Genomic DNA, 22,136 nt, shown 5'->3' on the forward strand with positions numbered 1-22,136 from the left:
TGTGCGTCCGGAATCAAGATTAATTAGTGCAAAACACGCTATTTCCAGTAACTGGAATTTTTTTAATGATAAAAAAAAAAAAATGTAAGTGCAAATATGATTTTGTATGGTTCATGTGTGACTTTTCAATCTGAACACAATTTATAAAAAAATTCAATAAACAAAGGTGTGCTATTCAGAGCCGAAACTTCTATTATTCCTTGAAATATTTCTTCACATTTTGATCCGCTGTAGCACCAAATCCTACTGCATTTATAAGGGGTTTTATCAGACCGATGCAAACTAACCATGCCCACCAAGGCAGCGGCATTCTAGATTACAAAAGAAAACCACACTCATTTAAAAAACATGTTTGTAACTTCTGTGGTTAATGTGTGTTTTCAGGAAAAGAAACACACATTAACCACAGAAGTTTAGGTGCAAACGCCTTGGTAAGGCACTGAATCTTTCAAAGTTTGGTTAAAACCCAAGCAAGTTCTGGTCTTAAAATTAAGGTTTTATTGCTGTAATAACACAGTTGGATGCTAGACAGGATGCGTCCTTTGTTAAGATTAAAAAAAAAATAATGCTTTGGCTGCACTCCCTCATATTCAATTTAAGGATGCAATTTACCCAAATTCCTTTTATGATCTTAATAGAATATTGAGCACATATTTTTGTTGTTGTTGTTACTGTTTTTAATATGCATAAATGAAAATGGAAATGTTTGAAAGATACAAAAGTGTTGCAGACATTTATTCCCTATATCTTTTTGCACATTTTAATGTTTCGAAGCAATTTTAATATATTTGGAAAAAATGAAAAGCCTCCCCTGTTAGAACCAGCCTGATTACATAAATCAAGCTGAGAAATATCTAAAAAAATTAAATAAATAAAAAAAAATAGGCGTATAAAAACCATGACCTTATCAAAAGAAATTTTAAAACAGTGGAGAGACAAAGCGACTGACCTTCATCAGGGTTCCAAAGCTGTTCCCAAAGATTTGGGACTGAGGTGAACCACCGTGAGAGTCATTACCTGTAAATGTAGGAAACGCGTAACAGTGGTGAACCTTCCCTTAGTGGCTGACCCACGAGGATAGCTCCAACTCATCAGTGACTCAACCTACAGCTCACACACACACACACGCACACACACACACACACACACACACACACACACACACACACACACACAAAACCCCAAAGCAACATGTAGCGCAGCCCTCACCTACCCAAGGCCAAAACCACTTTGACTATAAAGTACACAAAGGTATATTTTCAGCAACAAGGCAATTCAAAGTGCTTTATTGATTGGAGGTTAAAAAATAAATAAAATAAAATAAAAATTTCACTTCCAGTAACCATACAGATACCTGAGGTTTAGTATCGGCCGATATCAATCCGATAAAGAAAGTCAGTGCTGAATCGACTGAATTTATTTATTTTTTTTAATACAGACCAAAATGTACTCAAATACAAATGTATTGATAACTCTGCATCAGTGCAACACACTTAAAACCTTCTTTCACATGCTTCAGAAAGTCCACAAATTCTGAACGTAATGTGAAATAAACAACAAAGCATGACAAAGCTCAGAGCACAAAGCATATAATTAGACTTGACTAGATCTTTCCTCATGGATCTGTCCATATTCATGTCTATGGGTCAGTCACACCGTCACTAGAATGTAGATTTGTTTTTCCAACATCAGGAAAGATATTAACATTTGATTGATGCATCTCTACTGAACACACACTTGTTGTCTTAAAAAACAACACCGTACTAAACCAAATTCATATGCAGACTACAATAGAATGACAAATAAAAATTATTAGATGCTCATAAACTAATAAACAACTTTTAAATCCGTGTCTTAATGTAAAAAGACCAAAAAAAAAGGACAAAGGCGAAGCAACAAACGAACCCGGAAGTTATATGAGTCACGTTCTCTCTGTTTTATCATCTTTGTTTCCGCCACGAGGAGCTTCTTTTTTTTTTCTATTTTACCCACAATGCTTTGTCCAACATGGCTGCTCCCATGTGTCGGCGTGTGTGTAAACAGTTGTAGTATTACCCGCAGCTAAAGAGAGAAACTGCAGCCCGTATAACACGGTGAAATATTTATCTGCTTCTGGAATACATTTCCCTCTGTTAGCAAGCAAAATGAAGATGAAATCCAAGTCTTCGTATCACAAATCCGAGAATACCTACAGGGTGAGAGTCTGGGAACTGGATGTAGCATGATGCTAATAGGGTTTTTTAATAAGCCGAATGAGAGTAGGTATTTATTTATCACTATTTTCAATCGTGTCTTATTTCTTTTCAGTTTCTCACATTTGCTGAACGACTCGCCAATGTGAACATTAATGTCATCCACCGAATCGACAGAACTGGAGCTTACGCTGAGGTTCGATCCCCACAGTTCCTCTCCGTCTGACTGAGCTCCACTGTTTTTATCTGACTGCAGGTTTTTGCTTTCTTCACAGGAGGTAGAGACTTACTTTTCAGAGGGCCTAACAAAATGGAAAGACCTCAACTTAACAGAGCATTTCAGTGAGTAAAAAATCCCACATCATATTTTTAGGTTCACTATGCTTCGCAAACGTAGCGAAACGAAAACCAACGCAAACTAACCATCCCCAGTGAAACATCTTTTTTTTTATTATTAAAAAAGAAAACTGTTTGATGCTTGGGTTAGGTAGTTTCTCAGCCAATGAAAACATCTTTATCGCATCACAGGAGTCATGCAATTAACAGGAAGTTACTACTGGCAAAAACTACGAAAAAGAGGACAGGAAGTAATAAGAGGATGATAATGGTTTGTTTTTGTTTTTTGGGAAGTTGTGTGTCATTCCAACATGTTGAATCCAAAGCTCTCCTATAATACAGAAGACTACAATTTCCACAAAACACAGCATTGTCTGAATAAGATGTAGATTTCTCCTCTGATGTCAGATGGATAGATATGAGCGCCATGGCAGGATATTATGTATTTCATGTAACTATTTATTGCATCCATTGCTGCCATTATTTTTGAATTAGTTTATATTATGAACAAGCTTATTCACGCATTATTTTAATTAAATTTCTAACTTAATTGAAACACTGGATTTGCTAAATTGTGTTTTCTCTTTGTTTTTGTTTTTTTTTCTTGACATTGGAATATAGAAAAATATTTGCACACATTTGTAATGAAAAAGCAACTAGTGATGTCTCTCTCTTTCTTTTTTTTTTCTTCTCAGCTGCATTTTTAAAAGAGGTGTCCAACAAGAGCCAGTCCTTCAACATGCTGGTTTTCCACCAGAAGGCCATAGTGGAAAGCCTGAAAACTCACCTGGCAGTCAAGAACAGTTTGGCCTACCAGCCTCTGCTTGAGTAAGCTTTCCACCCTCCCAATCCAACATTCTATCAGGTGTATTTAAGTTCCGCACACCAACATTTTAATCTTTTTTTTTGTAATCCATTGTCATTCCTTCTCTCCAGTCTGGTGGTGCAGCTGGCCAGAGACCTCCAGACCGACTTTTATCCCCACTTCCCCGACTTTTTCCTCCTGCTCACCTCCCTGCTGGACACCAAGGACACGGAGGTGCTGGAGTGGGCTTTCACCTGCCTCTCCTACCTCTATAAGTACCTGTGGAGGGTCATGGTGAAGGACATGACCAACATTTACAGGTGATGATTAATCCTCTCACAATTTAATTGCGTGACAAATTAAAATGAATTGTTTTCATTTAATGTTGTTCAAAAGTTGGCATTTTGAGAGAATTGAAGTTTGCACAACCTGCCACTTTAGCCTGTCTTCCTTGTCTAAGCTGAATCATTATTTTTTGAAATGCAATTTTGGTCATAATACATTTTAAATTATTGTTGTTTTAATTATTGTTTGTTTATTTTGGTTATTTAATATTCTTTCTAGTTCCAGTGTTGAATTAAAGTTTTGTTTTACCTTTGAGTCACTATACTATATAATTATACTATATTATTTTAGTTCAAAATGACAATATTCTCATTTATTTCTTTCCCCCCGACTTTCCTATTTAACCCTTGTTCTAAAAGCAATGTGTGCGTTTCTGCAGCAGCCTTTACGGATTATTGTTTGCAAACTTAAGCAGCTGATTTTACTGTTTTAAAGCGACGCCTTCTTTCCACAGTCTTTACAGCACGCTGCTGGCACACAAGAAAGAGCACATCCGCAACTTTGCGGCCGAGAGCTTCTCTTTCTTGATGAGAAAGGTGGGTCACTTTACACTTCACAAATACTGTGTAGTTTTCTTTCTCTTTAAGTACACGTTTATTATTATGTTGTTTGTTTTTTTTTTTGACAGGTTCCAGATCTCGACGCTTTGCTGAATCACATGTTCTCAGACCTGGATCAGCACCCTGACAAGGTGAAGGGCGCAGGTCAGCTGCTCTTCCAGATGTGCAAAGGCGTCCGGAAGATGTTCCACTCCTGCGCCGCCACAGTAAGTCATGTTTTTTTAGCTTCCTTTCTCGCATTTGAGACGAGACATTCTGCATCATGTTCCAAGAAGGCCTTGATGTGATATAATGTGGAATAAATGGCACATAACAGTATGTGATAAATGCATTAATCTGTGATTTTATTTATAGAGCTGCATTAAGATTCATATTTTAACCCTCTTTAGGCTCTTCCTGTGGCGTGGCGGAAGCTCGGCCCCACAACCAGCCGGGGTCTCTCTCTGCCTTGGAATGCCGTCAGGGACGCTCTGGATCACATGGTCCAGGCGGCTGCCAGCTATGTAGACAAGGAGCACTTCCTGGTTCTATGGGAGTCGCTGCAGGTCAGACCTTTGTTGCAAAGAGAAACCCACTCGATGTTTTAGAGCTGGAGGTTGTGATTCACGTGTCCTCCTGTCTCAGGTCAGTGTGGAGGAGCTGTCAGAAGCCGCCGGGAAAACGGATGAGGCAGCGGAGCAGCTGGAGAGGCTGCTGTTTGTTCTCCACACCCTGGTGTCCCACAGGGGTGGAGCTAAAGTCACCAACCCGGAGACAGTCTGCGAGGTTACCGAGCGTTCGGATTGGTTGGCTTATAAGCAGAGCTGGGCGATGTAGCTTCAAAATATAACTAACAATTTATTTCATTTTTATTTACTTATTTTTTTTGCTTTCTTTCAAAAATTATTTAAAAAGGACAGAAAATATTTTCAAAAAGTGGCTTTTGTTTCAGTCATCCCTTCTGTCAGTTGAAGTATTCTAGCTACACCACAAGAATTTTGGTTTAACTGAGAATTTAGTCTTAATATTAGCAGAATACAAATAAATATTTAGTGTTTTATAAGTTCTAAAATTACAAGGAAAACGTTTTGAGAAATAATCTTCTAGAATTATCCATATCTGACCTGACCAGTGTAGTCCGTGCGGTTCTTTATTCCACTTAGACTCAGTTGTTTGCACGGTCGTTGCAAATCCTGCTGCTGAAAATGAGGATTAAAAGACTTAAGTTTCCTAATATTCCGACTTTATTCTGGTAATGGATAAAACTTTATTCTCACGCTAGTTCGACTTTATTCCCATACGACTATTCTTGTAATATTATGACTTTATTCTCAGAATTTAAAAAAAAAAATCTGCGTCTTAACCACAATATTTTGTTAGCAAGTTGATCTGACTTCAAAGTCCAAATAAACAGAATTTGTAAAACACGCTTGTCACACAAGATGGCCGCCCTGAGTGTGCTGACATCACTTTGAACTGTGGAAACCCACTGAGTGCACAGCTGCAAAAAAAAATCCAGAATTTCCAATAATTAAATCTTCAAAACCCAAAAATTTGAGTAACCGATAAATTTGATTTATCAGCAAAATCGATTAATCGGCCAGCCCTACTTATAAGGTCTTAAAATGTCTCCCTTCCAAACCATGAAGGTAAAACTTTCTGTCTGTTTCTTGGCCTGTCTGATGCTCAGATGTGCGTGCGGCTGATAGACGGCTCCTCCCTGTCGGCCTCCTGCTCCCGCCTCCTCCTCCAGATCGTTTCCTCTCTGCTGCTGGGGGAGAACCTCCGCCTGCCCAGCGCGCTCATCCTACAAACGGTCCAGAAGGTGCAGCTGCAAACCTAAAACCTCAGCGTTCCCGTCCCCCCGTTCTGTCTTAAAATCTGCTTCGTCCCCTCCATCTACTCACCAGATATTTGGCGGCAGGCTGCAGCAGGATCTGATCCTGGAGTTCACCAAGGAGATGTTCACCATGAACCAGTTTGAACAGGTGGGTTTCCGCTGGTTTCCTGCACGCTCTCTTGTGTTTCCCGTCCCTTCTCTCTCTTACGGACTGCACCCGCTCCCAGCTCTTCCTCCCCAGCCTGCTGCGCTTCGCCGCCGGGTTGCTGGGACGCGGAGACGCCCCGTCGCGGCACGGAGCTCTCCACGCGCTGGTCGATCTGATCCTGGCCAAAGCCCCGCCCCCCACCGACGGCTCCATGGCCTTTGAAACCTACCCGCTTCTGTTCACCGGTCAGATCACCAGGTGAGGTATTACTTCCAGAAGCTTCTCACTGTCCCATCAGGATTTTGTATATTTGTAAAAACCGAAGCCCAGGTTGTACGTCGTTCTTGTCCTGTATTTAGCTCAGTTAATCTTCTGATCTCTGACTAACTTTACTGTCCCTAAAGAAAATGATTCCCACAACATAGAGTTAAACATGATTAATCGTCAGCTAAGTTAGTGATTGATTAATCAGATTAATAATGATTATTCATCAGCTAATTTGGTAATCAATTAATTGGATTAATCTTGCTTAATCGTCAACTAATTTCACAATTGATTAATTGTTTACTGTTAACTTTGTCACATGGAATCAGATGGAATCCTAGTAAAAAGCATATTAAAGTCAATGGGGTTTTTTTTTTTTTCTCTTAGCAGCAAGGAGTCGGATCAGCAGACGGTTCCAGAGCTGGTTCTGTCCCTGATCAGACTCCCAGAGGAGCGCCCCATCTCTGACCTGTCGCTGCCCTGGGCCGCCCTGGTTCTGCTGCCGCACCTCAGGTAAAACAACAAAACCTGTCGCGATAAACAGTTGGTCAATTAATCGCGTAATAAATTAAAACAAGCTCAATAATTTCCATTCTGGCGACTGATATGTTTTGAAGGCCAGTCTTGTTTACAGATGATTTTGGTTGTGTGTGTGGTATTTATTTTTTATTTCATTTGTAGTTGTTGGTTGTTGTGTTTTTATTTTTTCATATTTAAAATATCTTCCAGGTCCAGTGTTGAGTGTTCTTTACAAAATGAAAATGTATTGATCTTAGAGAGGGCGAACTTGCTATCATTATATTACTTGGAAATGGTCTCAGAACAATATTATAGTTTATCGCAATAATTGCTGGGAGATTGTATCATCTAGCAAAATGTGTAATTGTGACAGACCTAGAAACAACTCCAATCTCACACAGCAGCTTTCATCTAGTGGGAGAATCTGCCATATTGTAACAGTTTTGTCCAGTTTATGTACTTGTGTCTCTCTTTTTGATTTTTGTGTTTTTAGACCTATGTCTTCGGCTGCAGTCCTCCCTTCTGTAGCAGCTTTTCTAAATCACCTTTTCCAGGACATCGAGGCGGAGAAAATGGGAAAAGGTATGCGGGCATGCCAGCGTTTTTCCTGGCAAGCCGGGCTGTATAATCCGGTAGAAAGATGTTTTCACGCTGTCATGAAAAGTAGCGCAAAGGTTTTTACATGAGAACCCTGTGGAGATTAATGTTTAGCTAATTATTTCGTCTTTAAATTTCGAATCCTGTTGTGAGATGTAAACAAAGCCTGAATGTGTTTTCTTCTTCCAGCTGCTCTGTTTGTAGCCAGACAGGCTCTGAGCTGCCTCCTCTCATTGGACAGCTCTGCCGAGCTGCTCTCCGTGTTGCCTGTGGACAAGGTCCATTCTGTCCTGCGGTAGGCGCAGCCTCTATTTTGTAATAATTTTATACATGATATTTCTCTTTAACGTCGTCTCCGTCGCTCCTGCAGGCGGTTTCCCACAGACATGTCGGCTCTGCTGCTGGGAGACCTGTACTACACCCGCCTGTCACTCAGCGGCGCATCGGAGCATCTGTCCCACGCTGCCTTGCTGGAGATCTACGACAAACTGCACTCCAACCTCTCCTCAAACGTTTCCAAGGTTTGTTTCCACCTAAACAAAAAATATTCTGACTGATTTTTATAACGGTGCAAAAAAAATCTATCAAGTTATAATTAATTGTTGATTAATTGTTTATTAGATTCAAATTAGTGCCAATAATAACTAATAACGCCAGCTTAAACCGTCTTTTAGTGGTGTAATTTGGCCGCCACCCAGCAGAGGGCGCCACTGGTCATCCTTAAGCGGAGCCAGATACAGAATTTAAAATGGCGGAGCTATCCCATAACAGGAAAGAGAAACAGTCGAAACGGAGTCCAAATGCACTTTAAACGGTTCTGTTTTGAAATGGAAACACTTAACATGTTCCTTGAGTTAAAACATTAATAGCGCTCATTTAGTCGTGCTATATGGCGAAGCGGTTTCAACTTCTCAACCAAAAATTATTGCTCTGCTATAAAGGCAATAAAGCCAATGCTCCTCTTCACAGGCGGTACTTGAACATCTCCCTGTTCATGGGAGAGCTAGTGTTTCATAAATTTTATTACATTTTTTATCTATCTATTCAGAAAAATAAAAAGTTTCTGTTTTGTTGCAAATATGCATACATTTAATCACATGAGATAACCACAATTAAATGTCAGTCAGTATTTAACACAACTGACACTAAAATGTGTTTATAACCTGCTTTTTTAAAAATTCAGCATTATAAAAAATGTAACCCTACATGTTATGGAAAGACAGTCAACCCTCTTGTTACAAGAGAAAACTCAGGTTTTTAAGAACATGGCCGTTTACCAATTAGTCAAGATCAATTTTAGATAAACATATGAATAATTTGCTTCCCTATTTGCAACAATWAATTAATTTCCACCCGCAGATCCGCCTGCTGACGCTGAGGATCTTCTCCCAGTTTGAGGCTGAGCTCCCGCCGCAGAGCGAGGTATTGCTGCTGATTGACTCGCGTCGCCTCATTGCGCTGGTGCTAAAGCGTCGGTAACCTTTTTAATTTTTCTCTCTTCAGGATGAGGAGAGTGCGGAGGCGCAGTCGGTGTTCGCCGTCTGCCTGTTGGCCGAGCTGGTCCCAGCGTCGGTGCAGGACTACAGGGAGAAGCTGCTCCACCTGCGGAGGCTGAGGCACGACCTGGTGCAGTGCAGCCTGCCGCGGGGGCCGCCCGCCACCTTCCAGCAGGTACCCGCTGCCATCACCACCTACAGTAGCAACATTTCCCTTTGGGATCAATAAAGTATTTTTGAATTCAATTATTAATGTGGGGGGAGGGGCGGAACAACAAAACAAGTAATGTTTGTGCTTTTCTTCTCGGTTTTTCTACATTTTAACGGAGTCTCACCTTGGGACTTTGAATTTATTGTGTTATCATTTATTGTGATAAGAGTTTTGACTTATTGTTGTCACAATAAATTCCAGTTGAACTTAAGATCTCAAAAACTGTCCTTATTGTATAGATTGATGGGTCTTTTTCCCCATTTGTTCAATGAAAGCATTAATAAATAAATGTCAATAAATGTAAAAATAAAGTCACCATCTGTAGTTTAGTGATGCCTTACATCACACTTCTTTATGTGACTGGTGTCCTAAAGAGGCATGTTACAAGTGGGAATGTTTATCAAGAGCGGTGTTTGTGTTTGTGGGGCTATAATTACTGTGACACATCCTTTTTTTACAGTAACGTAAAAATAGATGTCAGAAGTAGTTCTTATGATCACAATAGTACCATAGAATATCATCATAAAACTCCTTGGTGATTCAGCAAAGCATAGAGATCTGTAACCTGCCAAAAAAAAAACATTATGAAGAAGGACATTAAAAGTGTTTCTTGAATTAACATTCTAATAGGTCTGATATGGCAGCATACTGTTTTCCTCCCTTCAGGTCCCTCTGCGATATCTCATTGCCATGCTGTTTGTCAACTTCAGGCCGCTGTGGGATGCAGTCATTGAACTTGTGGTGTGAGTACGACCAAATTTATACTTCTATCCTTCGCTGCATTACCGAGCGCTTCGTCTGCGGTTTTACTGTGAAGCTGCTGTTCTGGTCTGAGCTCAGTAGATGGCTGTGGTTTTTCTAAATCACTCATTTCTTCGTCCTTCTTTCAGGAGCCATGCCAGAGGAATGGAGAACAAGGACTTCTGGGGGGTTTATTATGAACATCTGGAGATGGTGGCAGAGCTGGCAGGTGAGGAGGGCGACATTCACGACCCGCTGGAGAAATATTCACTCTGCTAAAGCTGCAAACTGCAATGTATCTTTTATTTGTTGCCTGACAAAAAGTAGCACAAAATTTATGTCGAAGGAAGGAAATATTTAAGAAAATTTGTGAAGAAAATGTCACTGAACATTGAAATGGATACACCATCCACATTCATAAACGTAGTAGTGGTGGCAGCATTATGCTATGGGGATGTCATTTTATTTTTCTTACAGAAAGCTGGGTTCACCTTCCAGCAGGACAGTGGCTTTAGATGCACAGAGCTATAATGGGTTAGAGCAAAGCAACTGTAACTGGTAAAATGGTCTAGCTAAAGTCAAGGTCTGAATCCAGTTGGTGTGGCAAGGATTTCGTCGTTTTTCAAAATGGCTCAAGCTTGGTCGGATTGAGCGAAGAGCATCTGTGAACTGCAGTTTTCACATCCTGCTTCAGTACTGCAGTTGGGTTTACATCTGGACTTTGACTAGGTCACTCCAATACATGAATACATTTTCATCTGAAGCTTTGTGTTGTAGCTCTGATTGGATGTTTAAGGTTGTTGTCCTGGTGGAATGCCAACTTCAGCCTCAGGCCTTTTCAGGCCTTAAACTCTTTTTTCCAGAATTTCCCTCCGAAAATCATCCCCACAGCATGATGCTGCCACCGCCGTATCGTAGAGCTGAGCTGCTGTGTTTTAGTATTTTTGATGTTGGCCAAAAAGTATTTTACTCAGGGTGTCCGAAAATATAAATACAGATTTTTATTTGTGAATAGATCAAAGTTCTCCTCCCACTTCATAATTATTCACTTATGTTTAGATGATCTATCTGAAAATCTCTATAAAAATCACCACAGAGAAGGAGTTGGGTGTGACCGATGAAGACGACGACAACGAAGAAGAAGAAGAAGAGTCGGCCCCCCAAGCCGAGCCCGGCTGCGACGTCATCGAAAGCGGCGACGTGGGGGTGCTGTTCCTGGATCGGCTCCGGCTGACCTCCGACCCTGACGAGAGAACCGACTTCCCCAACTTCCGTGACCTGCTGTGGCGAGCCATGGTGCAGTTCCCGGACCGGGTGGAGCCCCGGAGCCGAGAGCTGAGCCCCCTGCTGCTCCGCTTTGTCAGGTCGGTGGAATGCCGCAAACGGGCGATTGTTTCTCACACTCCGGGGCGAGTTCCCGATAGTGACGCTCATTTCTTCCACAGGAATGAGTTTTATCCCGCCGACATGCTGGTCGCACCCACTCAGGACCTGAGGAAAAGAAGCGAAGCGGTCCATGAGGGGTTAGAGGGGGAAGTAGAAGAAGAAGAACAAGAGGAGGAGGATGAATTGGAGGAGGAGGATACCAAGCATCAGAGGAAGACGCTTCCGAGGAAAGCTGCCGCAAAGTAAGAACCCAGAATTTCATGTGAGCTTAGGATCCAGAAGTGAAGCTTTTTCATGGAATGAGCGTTCTCTCTCTTCCAGACAGCTGATAACACATTTGAAGGTGTTCACCAAATTCACCAACCCTCGGGCTCTGTATCTGGAGAGCAGCCTCAGTGATCTCTACAACCAGGTACCCAACACTTTACAGTAGGACTGAAACGATTAATCAGATTCATTGCGATTAATCATAAGGCTGCAACTAGCAATTATTTTAGTAATCGTCAATTCTGACGATTAATCGGATAAAAAAAAAAAATTAACCCATTCTACAGATTTTTAACACTTATAGGCCTTTCTTATCCAATATAAGAAATACATTAAAAGATGCAAATAAACAAATAATGCAGTTCTTTTATTGACAACAAAAATTAACATTCTACTGCCTAAAGGTGAAGCTAAAAAGAAAGCCACATTTTTGTTTGTAAAAATGTGTTTTGGGGAACATATTTTTACAAACAAACTGTTTTTTGTTTTTTTATCAGATGCAAAATATCTATATTTTTTGTATAATTTTGACTTAATTGTTGTGATGAATATGTTGGATTTTTCTCAGCAAATTACTTTTTTTCTTTATTTCTATACTCCAGTTAGTAGATTGCTAAATTAGTTGAAAATTATTTGAATAATCGATTAATCTCAATTAAAGCAATTAATAATTTCAGCCCTATTAATTTAGAAATCGATTAATGGTTAATACTCAACATAGTTTTAGCTTCACCTGGTTCAATTTCTGTCAAAAAAAAAAACAACAACCTCTATTTATGCAGCTTTTGCAATACAATTATTTTTCAGTTAATCTAAAAAAGAGTTAACAGATTATCCCTGGACAGTATTGATGCTAAGTCAGGCAAAAAGGGCTGAATTTTCCACATGTTAAAGCATTTTTTAGCTGCAAAAAATGCTTTAACCAAAAAAAATGTTTCTGGTATTGGCAGAGAGAATTTGTAAAAATCTTTCACAGGCGAAAGCTCAACCCACAAATGAATTTTATTTAAAGAACAAACAAAACTTTTTTCTATTAAATAGTGCTTTAGCATTAGCTTTAATGCCAAAAAGTATAACATCAATGAAATAATTAGCTGAACACTTTATATGTTGAGTCATTTTGTTTGCTCACACACTTTCTCTTGTCTTATCACTGAGCTGATTTCTCCTTCTTGTCTTTTTGCCCTCAGCTGCTCTGCCATCAGGACCAGCAGATCCAGTGTGTGGCGTTGGAGTGTGTCCTGACCTACAAAGACCCCAACATCGTCCCCTATAAGTAAGGAACTTCTCTTTGGCTGTTTTCCTGGCTTCCATCTCTGATAGCTTGCCACTCTCATCATCTGCGTCTATGGTTACAGACACAGGAATGTCCACTCTTGACTGAATTGCTGCTGCTAACTGACTTTTTGGCCACTGCTTGTAGCTATCAAGCTATCCTTTTCCTCACACTGAACCAGGCTGCAGACAGGAGAGCAATTCAGGGCTAATTTAGCTTTCACTACGGTCACCTACTGCCAGGATGGGAAAAAGAAAAGCAGCAAATAAAAGGCTCTTTTACCTGCTGATACCACCTGTTTGGCTTGTTCCGGCTTCATGCTGGGTAATTGCTTTCTGCCTCTTTCTGAACTTTAGCGTGTGTGTGTGTGTGCGCAGGGAGAATCTTGAGCGGCTGCTGGATGACAGACACTTCAAAGAGGAGATCATCCATTTCAACATTTCCGAGGAAACGGGAGTAGTCGACGCTTCCCACAGAGGCAGACTGATTCCACTGCTCATGAGGTGAGACATGCAGAGTGTCTACTCTTAATGAAAATATATTGGAGTTCCACTGCAGGATTTATATATGAAAAGTACAGTACTTTAAAAAATGCCCTAAAAAAGTAACAACCGATTTTGACATTACAGAGACATTTGAGCGTCACCTCAGTTGGCCCTGGTCCCATTATAAAAACGCTCACATCCTTAAGACAATATTTTTCAAGATGGCTTTTTTTTTTAGTTCAAAGAGATGCATAGAAGTGCAAAAATCTACAGTATTATCTGCATAAAAGGAGATACAAAAAACAAAATAGCAGTGGCCCAAGTATCAGGCCGTGGTGATCTCCACATGTCAACAGTGGAAAGGAGCATCTGACAATATTTATGTCACTCCAGAACCCCATCATGTTCTAAGTGAGGTTTCAAAGTGTCCGAAGCAGCTCTGATCGAGCTACAAGCTAGCTTTAGAAAGAGTAGACTTTATTTTTAAAGTGAAACAAAAAGAAAAACTGATAAAATATTGCTTTACAGGTGGGAAAAGCTATATTAAGAATGAGTGTGATTGGTTTACAGATGCGACTGGCTGTAAAAATAACATCTGTATGTGTGTGTGTGAACCAGGATCCTGTTTGGCCGTCTGCGCAGTAAAGCTGGCAGTAAGTTCCAGGGAAAGGCGAGCGCCGCCACGCGGTCCGCCATTATTCTGCGATTCCTGGCGGGGAGCCAATCAGAGGAGCTGGGGATGTTCATCGACCTGCTTCTGGAGCCTCTGTGCCATTACAGCCAAGGTGAGCTTCTGAGAACATACTCAGAAGTTCTTTATTAGACTGTGTTGCTACACAGTCTAATAAAACTGTGTAGCAACAATTTTATTAGAGTATAGCTTAAAATAAAAATACCTGGCTGTTAAATACAAGAGTAAACATAATATCCATTTGGCAGAGGTTGTTTAATTCTGCATATTTTGGTATTGATCTGATACCAAGTAAATACAGGACCAATATCAATACTGATACTTTTTTTTATTATTTAAGTTTGATATATCCTCAAACTTCTGACCTTTGCAACAGTGTATTAGGGCCATTGTACATAGAATAACAAAAACAAAAATGATTACATTTCCTTCAAAGAATCTGAAATTTTCTAGACAAAACTATGAAATTTCTGAGTTTGAAAATCTAAAAATTTGCTTTAAAAAACCTCAGAAATGTTTGGATTAATCACAGAAATTTTCCAGAAAAAACAGGGAAAGTTTGATTTTTGAAAGTCTGAAGTTTCCCTGTTTTTTCTTTTTTGACAGAATTTCTGAAATTAATCAGAAAAAATTTAAGTCTTTTTTATGGCCCCAATACAACATCGTCCCAGGAGGTTTTTTGTGTTTTATTTTCCTTTTTTCAACTTCTTAACTAAATAATTCAAAGTTTATAGGTGTCTACAAAATATTTTGAGAACATATTAACATGATAAAATGTATGCAAGTTTTTCCAAGTAAAAAAAAAAAAAACTAAAATAAAAATACAAAATCTTTTTTGAGGTGGAGTTGAGAAACAGCAATACAAAAATAAAATAAAATTCCAAAACAGAATCTGAAACTAAAGCGTTGATCTCACCACGCTAGTATCGCTGCTGATACAGACTCTGTATCAATATCTGGTATCGGTTCGCTCATCTCTACTGTTTGGTCCTCAGGATCCTGCCTGGAAGCGGTGGAAAGGGCCATAGCTGACACAGATACGGCCGCTGTCCTTCCTCTGGGCCGTCAGCACAGCCTGCTGAACATCATCAACGTTGTCCTGCACAAGCTGGGTCACCTCATCAACATGTACCTGCCCAAAGTCCTGCAGATCCTGCTGTGCGTCACCGCCTCCTTGTCCACCATCTTGGGCAAAAGACAGCAGGTAAGAAAGCTCTTTTTGTCTTAGTTTTCTCTGTTTCCACACAGTACGCGCTTAAAAACCTTCATCTTTCCCCTCCCAGCTTCGAGCAGGATGTTTTAACCCCCTGAAGAACCTGAGGAGACTCAGTATCCTCAGGATCCAGGACTTCTTCGACGCGTTCGACTCGTACGCCTTCACCCCGGATGAGATTGACGGCGTTTTCCAGGCTGTCGTCTGGCCTCAGGTGCGCTTCGATTTATTTATTTATTATTTTTTAAACCTCCGTCACATTGATCTCGCTCCAAGCTTCAGCGTTTTGCTAACAAGTTTAGACGTTGTTCGTGTTCAGGTGTGCCGCCTCCCCACAGAGAGCCCCTACTCCCCCACACCGCTGCTCAAGCTCATCCACGTGTGGTGCAAGAACTCCAGGTCAGGCTCTCTCAGGAGTATTAATCTAGAATGTCTTTTTAATTATTATTAATCAGGAATTGTTGGCGAACATTTAAGAGCCTCACTGTGTGTGTGTGCGCTTTAGGTATTTCCCCCTCCTAGCCAAGCAGAGGCCGGACCACCCAGAGTGCGACATCCTCCTAAACGTCTTTGCCCTCCTGTCTGCCAAAAACACATCCCCAGCCACCGTCGCCATGGTGATGGACATGATAGAGTCTCTGGCAACAGCCATAGATTTTGTCGCCTCCGAAGCAGAGTCTGAGGTCGTCGTGAATGGCTGCGTGTTCCCGCAGCCTCCAGAGGGTGCCGTCATCACAGAAGGTTCAGAACTAGTCCCTTAGAAGCTCCTTAATTTTGCGTTGTCCAAGCGGAATATTTACTTTGTTTTTATATTTTCCATTTCTCCAGAATCCTTACCTCAGGGCTACAGACTGCTGCTGCCTCACATTACCACCTTGCTGCAGTATTTCAGCGGAGTGGTTCGCAACCCGGACAGACTCAAGAAGAAGAAATTCCGAGCTCAGGTAGCTAAAGAGCTCAACATCCTCTCCAAGTGAGTTTGTTTAATCTGTTTCCTCTCGAGCCTTTTTTTAGTTTCTCGGTGTTCAATATGGATTGCATAAAAAATGTATTTTTTTTTTTCTCTCTGTCAGGGTGAGTCGATTTGTGAGCGACAAGGAACAGAGCTCGATGCTCATCAACCTTTTGCTTCCTTACCTCCTGAGAGGCAACAACTCTCAGGTGAGACTTCCAACACTGCTTGTCTCAATATGCGTATATAGGCCGTTTTGTCATGCTATTTCCATTAAAATGTTTGTTTTTGATGCCAAATATGGTGGCGGCAACATCATGGTGTGGAGAAAAGACTCCTACCAGTTCTGTATGTTGGTCTACCACTGGAAAACCCAATGTTTGAAGTTTTACTTGCCTGAAATGCAACAATGTAGCATTCCTTTAGTGAACGCTTGATCCTCTGTAGCAAAGATTCATCTTTATCAAAAAAATAAAAACAATTTTCCTAACATCAACATGTGAAAAGCTCAACCCTTTTTGCTTCTTTTAACAACAATAAAGTGTAGAGACTAATTTGTTGATTTAAAAAAAATTTTTTTTAGATAAACCAATTAATAATTTGATAGTAAATGTCTTAATTATCACAGAATTTGACCTGGGTGAAGCTAAAACTGCCACTAGTGGAGTTCTGGATAGAACATATTTTCACACTAAGAAGGTTTTCATCTTAAATGTAAATATTTTTTTGCACTGAGTGTGATGATGTTTCAGCAAAAGAGGTTAATTGATTACTAAATAAGTTGACGACTGTCTCGGCGATCAATTAATCACGATTAATCGCTTTAGCTCTAGTTGTATAGAGTTTTTTTCTTAAAGGATGTGATATGTTTGTCCCAGGAGACAGAGCTGGACCTCCTGGCCACCATCCAGAACCTGCTGCGGCAGAGCGACCAGCCCTCCGCCTTCCTGCAGCCACTCGGAAAACTCTTCACCATCATTCACAAGAAGTTACCCAGGCAGGCTCTCACCACCGTTTACCAGGTATCATTTAACAAATTCAATGAAGTTTACTAGAAATATATTAACAACTTATTCATTTTTATGTTTCTTGCCTCTTCATGTTTACGTCTGATATTGGTAAATCGGTATCGTGTTCTCTTCTCTGCTGCCAGACTCTCTCGGATCTGGACCCTTCGCTCACGTACATCACAGATTTAGCGACAAAGGTGAGCTTTTCTACCCGTTATCGTGAGCTGAGGAGTATCGAAGCTGGTCTAAATGCCTAAACCTTTTCCAGCTGAACGCGTTCGACAGCCGCCACCTGGATGAGATCCACTTTGACGTGCGGCTGACGGCTTTCCAAGAGGCGACGAAGCGGGTCAAAGACATGCAAACTCTGGACCTGGACTACATCAGCGTCCTCATATACAACTGCTTCCACACATATGAGGTTCGTGCGGCACATCGCTCCAGTCTAAATCTAAAATCACACTTTCCGCCGCGATCGAGCTGAACACCGTTAAGCTGGACGTGATTCTTTTATCCCTTAAACACAGATCGGCGACATGTCACTAGGAGACAACGCCACCCTGTGCGTGTCGGCAGTGATCAGCCAGGTGGCGGCCGTCGGCGCTGGAGTGCAGATCTACAGAGATCTGATACAACACACCATCCTGGACGCCGTCCACAAGGGGCTCCACAGCAGGACCGAGGTACAAGAACTCGCATCCAATTCATTTCTTTAGTGGTTTTCAAGCTTTTTTTAACAACAGAATGCTCAAAAAGTGAAATGTGCATTTGGATTTAGTCCTCCTGAGACGGACATTTTAATCTGGATTGGACAGACTTCACCTATTAGGGTTACTTTTCAAGTCCTGACAGATTCTCAATTTTATTTTGGTCTGGACTTTAACAAGACCTTTCAAACTATTCAAAAATAGGACAGATGGATAGCTGTATTTAAGGCAGTAAATACATTTGTGAAGGATTTCTCAACAGATATTTATTTGTGTCTTTAATTCTCAACCGTGCCGTTGATGCTGTTTGTTTGGCTGCTTCAAATCCCTGAAAATGGTTGAATTTCATTTAGGTGTATCCAAGGACTGGAAAGTCCTTGATTTCTATATAAAGTCATTGAAAGTGCTTGATGTTCAAACTGTAATCTAACGCTTGATTAAAGTCAAAATTTTCATAGTCCTAATAAAAAATATACATTGTTTTTTTTTATTTTTTTTATCTCTAATATACAGTGCTGGTGTTTGAAAATGCTTGAAAAGTGTTTGAATTTTACTGTGCGAAAAGTGTTCAAACCTTCATTTTGCTACATTTTTCATCTTGTAACTGAGATGATCTTACGTTATATCATGCCTGCTGCCTCTTCTGCAGCGCCAGCCCTGAATCCAATCTCTCTTTCTCTCTCTCTGTGTGTTTGTTTCTGTTTTGTTTTCCAGAGTGTCCAGCATGAATACACCTCCGTTCTGGCCTGTCTGGTGAAGAACTTCCCCACTAAGAAAGAGTTCAGAGACCTGGTGCAGCTGACGGACTACAACGACCTGGAGTCGGACTTCTTTGAGCATATGAAGCACATCCAGGTATTAGACGGACCCGTCCTCCTCCTCCTGTATGTCCCACGTTTGGGCCATTGAACCGACCTGTGGGTGTGTGCGTTTCGCTCAGATCCACCGTCGAGCCCGCGCTCTCAGGAGGTTTGCCAAACAGCTGACCGAGGGCGCCGTGGCGATGACCCCGCGCTCGCTTCAGAACTACATCATGCCGTACGCCATGACCGCCCTGCTGGACGAGAAGATGCTGAAGGTGATGGCAGAGAATAAACGAGGTTTCCTTACAGGTGTTTTTTTTTTTTTTTTCCTTAACACTCTCGTCCACTTTTCACACCGCAGCATGAGAACATGACGACTGCCTCGGTGGAGGTGGTGGGGGCTGTGTGCCGCAAGCTGACCTGGTCCAAATACCTGTACTACCTGAAGCACTTCGTCCACATCCTGCAGACGTCGCAGGCTGAGCAGAAACTGGCCGTCAGGTAGAGCTGGACGACTGAGAGCTGTTTTTTTTTTTTTTCTTGGCTCATTTCGGGGGATTTATTTATTTGCTCCCCGTTGCAGTTTGCTGGTCACTGTGCTGGAGGCCTTCCATTTCGACCATCAGACCCTCAGCAGAGAGATGGAGGCTGCCAGAGCCAGAGAAGGTGAGAGGAGGAGCGGCAAAGATCCGATCTGTAAACAGGCTGGAGCGTTTACTGGAGGAAGACTCGGCACGTCTAGATGCACCTTCTTCCTGTTCCTCAGCATCCATCCATCCATCCATCCATCCATCCATCCATCCATCCATCCATCCATCCATCCATCCATCCATCCATCCATCCATCCATCCATCCGTCCATCCATCCTTTTTTTGGTCTGGACTTTAACAGACCAAAAAATCCGTCTGCCCAGTCATCCACCTGTCGTTTTTGTTCATCCTGTCATCCATCCATCCATCCACCCATTTTTTTTGCTTCCATCCTTTCTTTTCCACATTTTTCCATCCATTCTTTTTTAAATCCATCCGTCCATCCATCATATTGTCCGTCCGTTCATCCTTCTTTCAACTTGTAACTCCATCTTCCATTTTTCCATTCATCCATGCATGTTTTTTTCCTGTCCATCCATCCATTCTTCCCTCAGTCCATTGTCTGTCCATCCAATTACCCATCAGTTTGTCCAGCATCCATTGATGTATTTCATCCAAAAACCACCTGTCATAAATTCTATTAAACCTTTATCTACCTGTTGTAATTCCATATCGAAGTTTTTTTTGTTTTGTTTTTTTTTTTAATGAATGTCTCAACTATTTCTGCCCAGCCGAGAGCTCGGCAGCAATGGATGTCGAAGACGAGGCAGAGGCCATAGAGCTGGACACCAGCGACGACGAAGAAGCCATGGAGACCGACGACAAGGCGGCTTCCGCCAGCGTCCCCATGGAAACCAAATCTGCCGCACGAGCGGCTTCAAGAATTTCAGCTAAGGCAGCTCCCACAGCGCCCCCTGTGTCCAGCGGCTTGCCCCAGAGCAGAGAGGAGCTGGAGTCCCTGATGGCTGCAATCCACAAGACGGTGAACGACAGCGTGCTGCCCCGCCTCAACAAGTGCCTCACTGCAAAGGTAGAGACCGGGAACTGGATCAGGAAACGCTCCCGAGCAGCAATGAAAGCTTAGATTGCTATTTCTCCCTTCAGGTGAAGCGTGACGAGGAGCACAAAGCGGTGAGGTCCAAAGACGTGAAGGATGAGGAGGTGGTGCGCATTCCGATCGCGTTCGCCATGGTCAAGCTCATGCAGACTCTGCCTCCACACATCATGGAGGCCAACCTCCCGGGGTAGTTCAGGTTTTTCCCTTAAAAATCAGGGAGGTTTTCCTGAAACGTGGGCGATTAATAGCGTCCGCTTTCTTCTTTATTTCCAGAATCTTGATCAAGGTCTGCGTCCTGCTGAGGAACCGCTTCCAGGAGATCCGCGACGTCGCGAGAGGAACGCTGGTGAACATCATGCAGACTCTGGGCTGCAGGTATCTGCAGTATCTACTCAAAGAGATGCAGGGCGTTCTGGTCAAAGGCTACCAGGTAGGAGAACACGCAACGCATGCAGATATTAGCATTAAAATCATTGATTTAGAGTTTGTGTGATTGACCAACACAAAGTGGCACGTGATCTGGAAGTTACGAAAAGGATCCATATTGTTTTTTTGTTTTTTTACAAAATCACTAAAAAGAGTATTTTGCTACAATCTCTTCTAGCTTTGTGTATCTAAAGATGGACATTTTCCCCATTCTTCTCTGTGAAATTCCTCACGCTCAATAAGATTGAACATCAATTATAAAGCCTTGCCACAGATTCTCAATTTCACTTAGGTCTGCACTTTGACTGGGCCATTTTAGCACACAGATGTGCTTCAATCCTGCAGACAATTTTGTTATTCCAGATTTATTTAATCCTGTATGTAGTTTTTTTTCTTGCTGAATTTTTCTGTCAGGCAAAAGTTGGAGTCGCACTCAGACATCGTAATTGCATTATGTGACACGAGGCGGTTGTGGGTACCAGAAACCAGCTGCTAATATATAGATGGAGTAAAATGAACATTGTTCTTTTATTCTATGAGCTAATGACAACATGTCTCTGAAATTCCAACCATAAATTTAGTAAGTTTTTTTTGGATAAAATGAGAAATGGTCAAAATAACGACACAGATGCAGTGCTTTCAAACCTCAAATAATGCAAAAACAAAAAAGAAAATAGGGTTATATTCATTTAGAAGCAACAATACTACTGGAAGAGTTCAGAAATCAATATTTGTTGAAATAACCAGAAGGTTTTCAACGGGGTTCAGTGCAGTGGTCTCTTCATTTTTTCCAGACCTGTATATAGCCTAGTTGTGCTAGTTGCTAAAAAGCAACTAGCACTCTGTGAAATAGATTGAACATCAATCTTTTTGAGTACCGGCTTTGTGATACACAGCCCTGGCTCCATAAGAGTTTAGCACAGGGGCATTGGCTCACTTTGGGGGTCACACTAAACCCATAGGGGGAAATGTAACATTTCAAATAGGATAAGAGTTTATTAATACAAAATAAACAAGGATATAAACAGTAGCACGTATAAACAGAAAAGAAGAAATATTACTCAAGTACAGTACAGTAAAACTATTCTTATAAGTACCTTTTCTCCCAAAAAGTTCAAGTAAATGTAACCAGCAGAATGCAGATTTCATAGGCCTCTGTGACCTCATAGGCCTCTGTGACCTCATAGGCCTCTGTGACCTCATAGACCTCTGTGACCTCATAGGCCTCTGTGACCTCATA

General features: G+C 41.4%; 1 protein-coding gene across 2 annotated transcripts in view; it reads left to right on the plus strand.

The window, feature by feature from the left end:
* Window positions 1-2,016: 2,016 nt before the first annotated feature.
* Window positions 2,017-22,136, plus strand: part of utp20 (UTP20 small subunit processome component) — a 28,813-nt gene continuing 8,693 nt past the window's right edge. The window contains exons 1-43 of one of the 2 annotated variants that reach the window (XM_017302779.1): window positions 2,017-2,195; window positions 2,308-2,388; window positions 2,468-2,534; window positions 3,224-3,356; window positions 3,465-3,653; window positions 4,133-4,214; window positions 4,307-4,444; window positions 4,628-4,783; window positions 4,863-5,003; window positions 5,908-6,042; window positions 6,128-6,205; window positions 6,285-6,463; window positions 6,857-6,982; window positions 7,482-7,570; window positions 7,775-7,880; window positions 7,956-8,106; window positions 8,945-9,007; window positions 9,089-9,256; window positions 9,959-10,035; window positions 10,183-10,262; window positions 11,130-11,397; window positions 11,479-11,661; window positions 11,741-11,831; window positions 12,877-12,962; window positions 13,340-13,465; window positions 14,066-14,232; window positions 15,134-15,342; window positions 15,422-15,565; window positions 15,671-15,750; window positions 15,857-16,092; window positions 16,180-16,324; window positions 16,425-16,512; window positions 17,182-17,325; window positions 17,457-17,510; window positions 17,582-17,734; window positions 17,841-17,996; window positions 18,735-18,875; window positions 18,961-19,098; window positions 19,185-19,324; window positions 19,407-19,489; window positions 20,145-20,443; window positions 20,518-20,657; window positions 20,744-20,900. In XM_017302779.1, the coding sequence (XP_017158268.1) occupies window positions 2,145-2,195; window positions 2,308-2,388; window positions 2,468-2,534; window positions 3,224-3,356; window positions 3,465-3,653; window positions 4,133-4,214; window positions 4,307-4,444; window positions 4,628-4,783; window positions 4,863-5,003; window positions 5,908-6,042; window positions 6,128-6,205; window positions 6,285-6,463; window positions 6,857-6,982; window positions 7,482-7,570; window positions 7,775-7,880; window positions 7,956-8,106; window positions 8,945-9,007; window positions 9,089-9,256; window positions 9,959-10,035; window positions 10,183-10,262; window positions 11,130-11,397; window positions 11,479-11,661; window positions 11,741-11,831; window positions 12,877-12,962; window positions 13,340-13,465; window positions 14,066-14,232; window positions 15,134-15,342; window positions 15,422-15,565; window positions 15,671-15,750; window positions 15,857-16,092; window positions 16,180-16,324; window positions 16,425-16,512; window positions 17,182-17,325; window positions 17,457-17,510; window positions 17,582-17,734; window positions 17,841-17,996; window positions 18,735-18,875; window positions 18,961-19,098; window positions 19,185-19,324; window positions 19,407-19,489; window positions 20,145-20,443; window positions 20,518-20,657; window positions 20,744-20,900 (5,718 nt within the window). In that variant the 5' untranslated portion in view covers window positions 2,017-2,144. The remainder of the gene's footprint in view (window positions 2,196-2,307; window positions 2,389-2,467; window positions 2,535-3,223; window positions 3,357-3,464; window positions 3,654-4,132; window positions 4,215-4,306; window positions 4,445-4,627; window positions 4,784-4,862; window positions 5,004-5,907; window positions 6,043-6,127; window positions 6,206-6,284; window positions 6,464-6,856; window positions 6,983-7,481; window positions 7,571-7,774; window positions 7,881-7,955; window positions 8,107-8,944; window positions 9,008-9,088; window positions 9,257-9,958; window positions 10,036-10,182; window positions 10,263-11,129; window positions 11,398-11,478; window positions 11,662-11,740; window positions 11,832-12,876; window positions 12,963-13,339; window positions 13,466-14,065; window positions 14,233-15,133; window positions 15,343-15,421; window positions 15,566-15,670; window positions 15,751-15,856; window positions 16,093-16,179; window positions 16,325-16,424; window positions 16,513-17,181; window positions 17,326-17,456; window positions 17,511-17,581; window positions 17,735-17,840; window positions 17,997-18,734; window positions 18,876-18,960; window positions 19,099-19,184; window positions 19,325-19,406; window positions 19,490-20,144; window positions 20,444-20,517; window positions 20,658-20,743; window positions 20,901-22,136) is intronic. The other variant, XM_008401281.1, reaches the window with a different exon arrangement.

Source organism: Poecilia reticulata, linkage group LG23, assembly GCF_000633615.1.
Source record: "Poecilia reticulata strain Guanapo linkage group LG23, Guppy_female_1.0+MT, whole genome shotgun sequence".
NCBI lineage: Eukaryota > Metazoa > Chordata > Actinopteri > Cyprinodontiformes > Poeciliidae > Poecilia > Poecilia reticulata.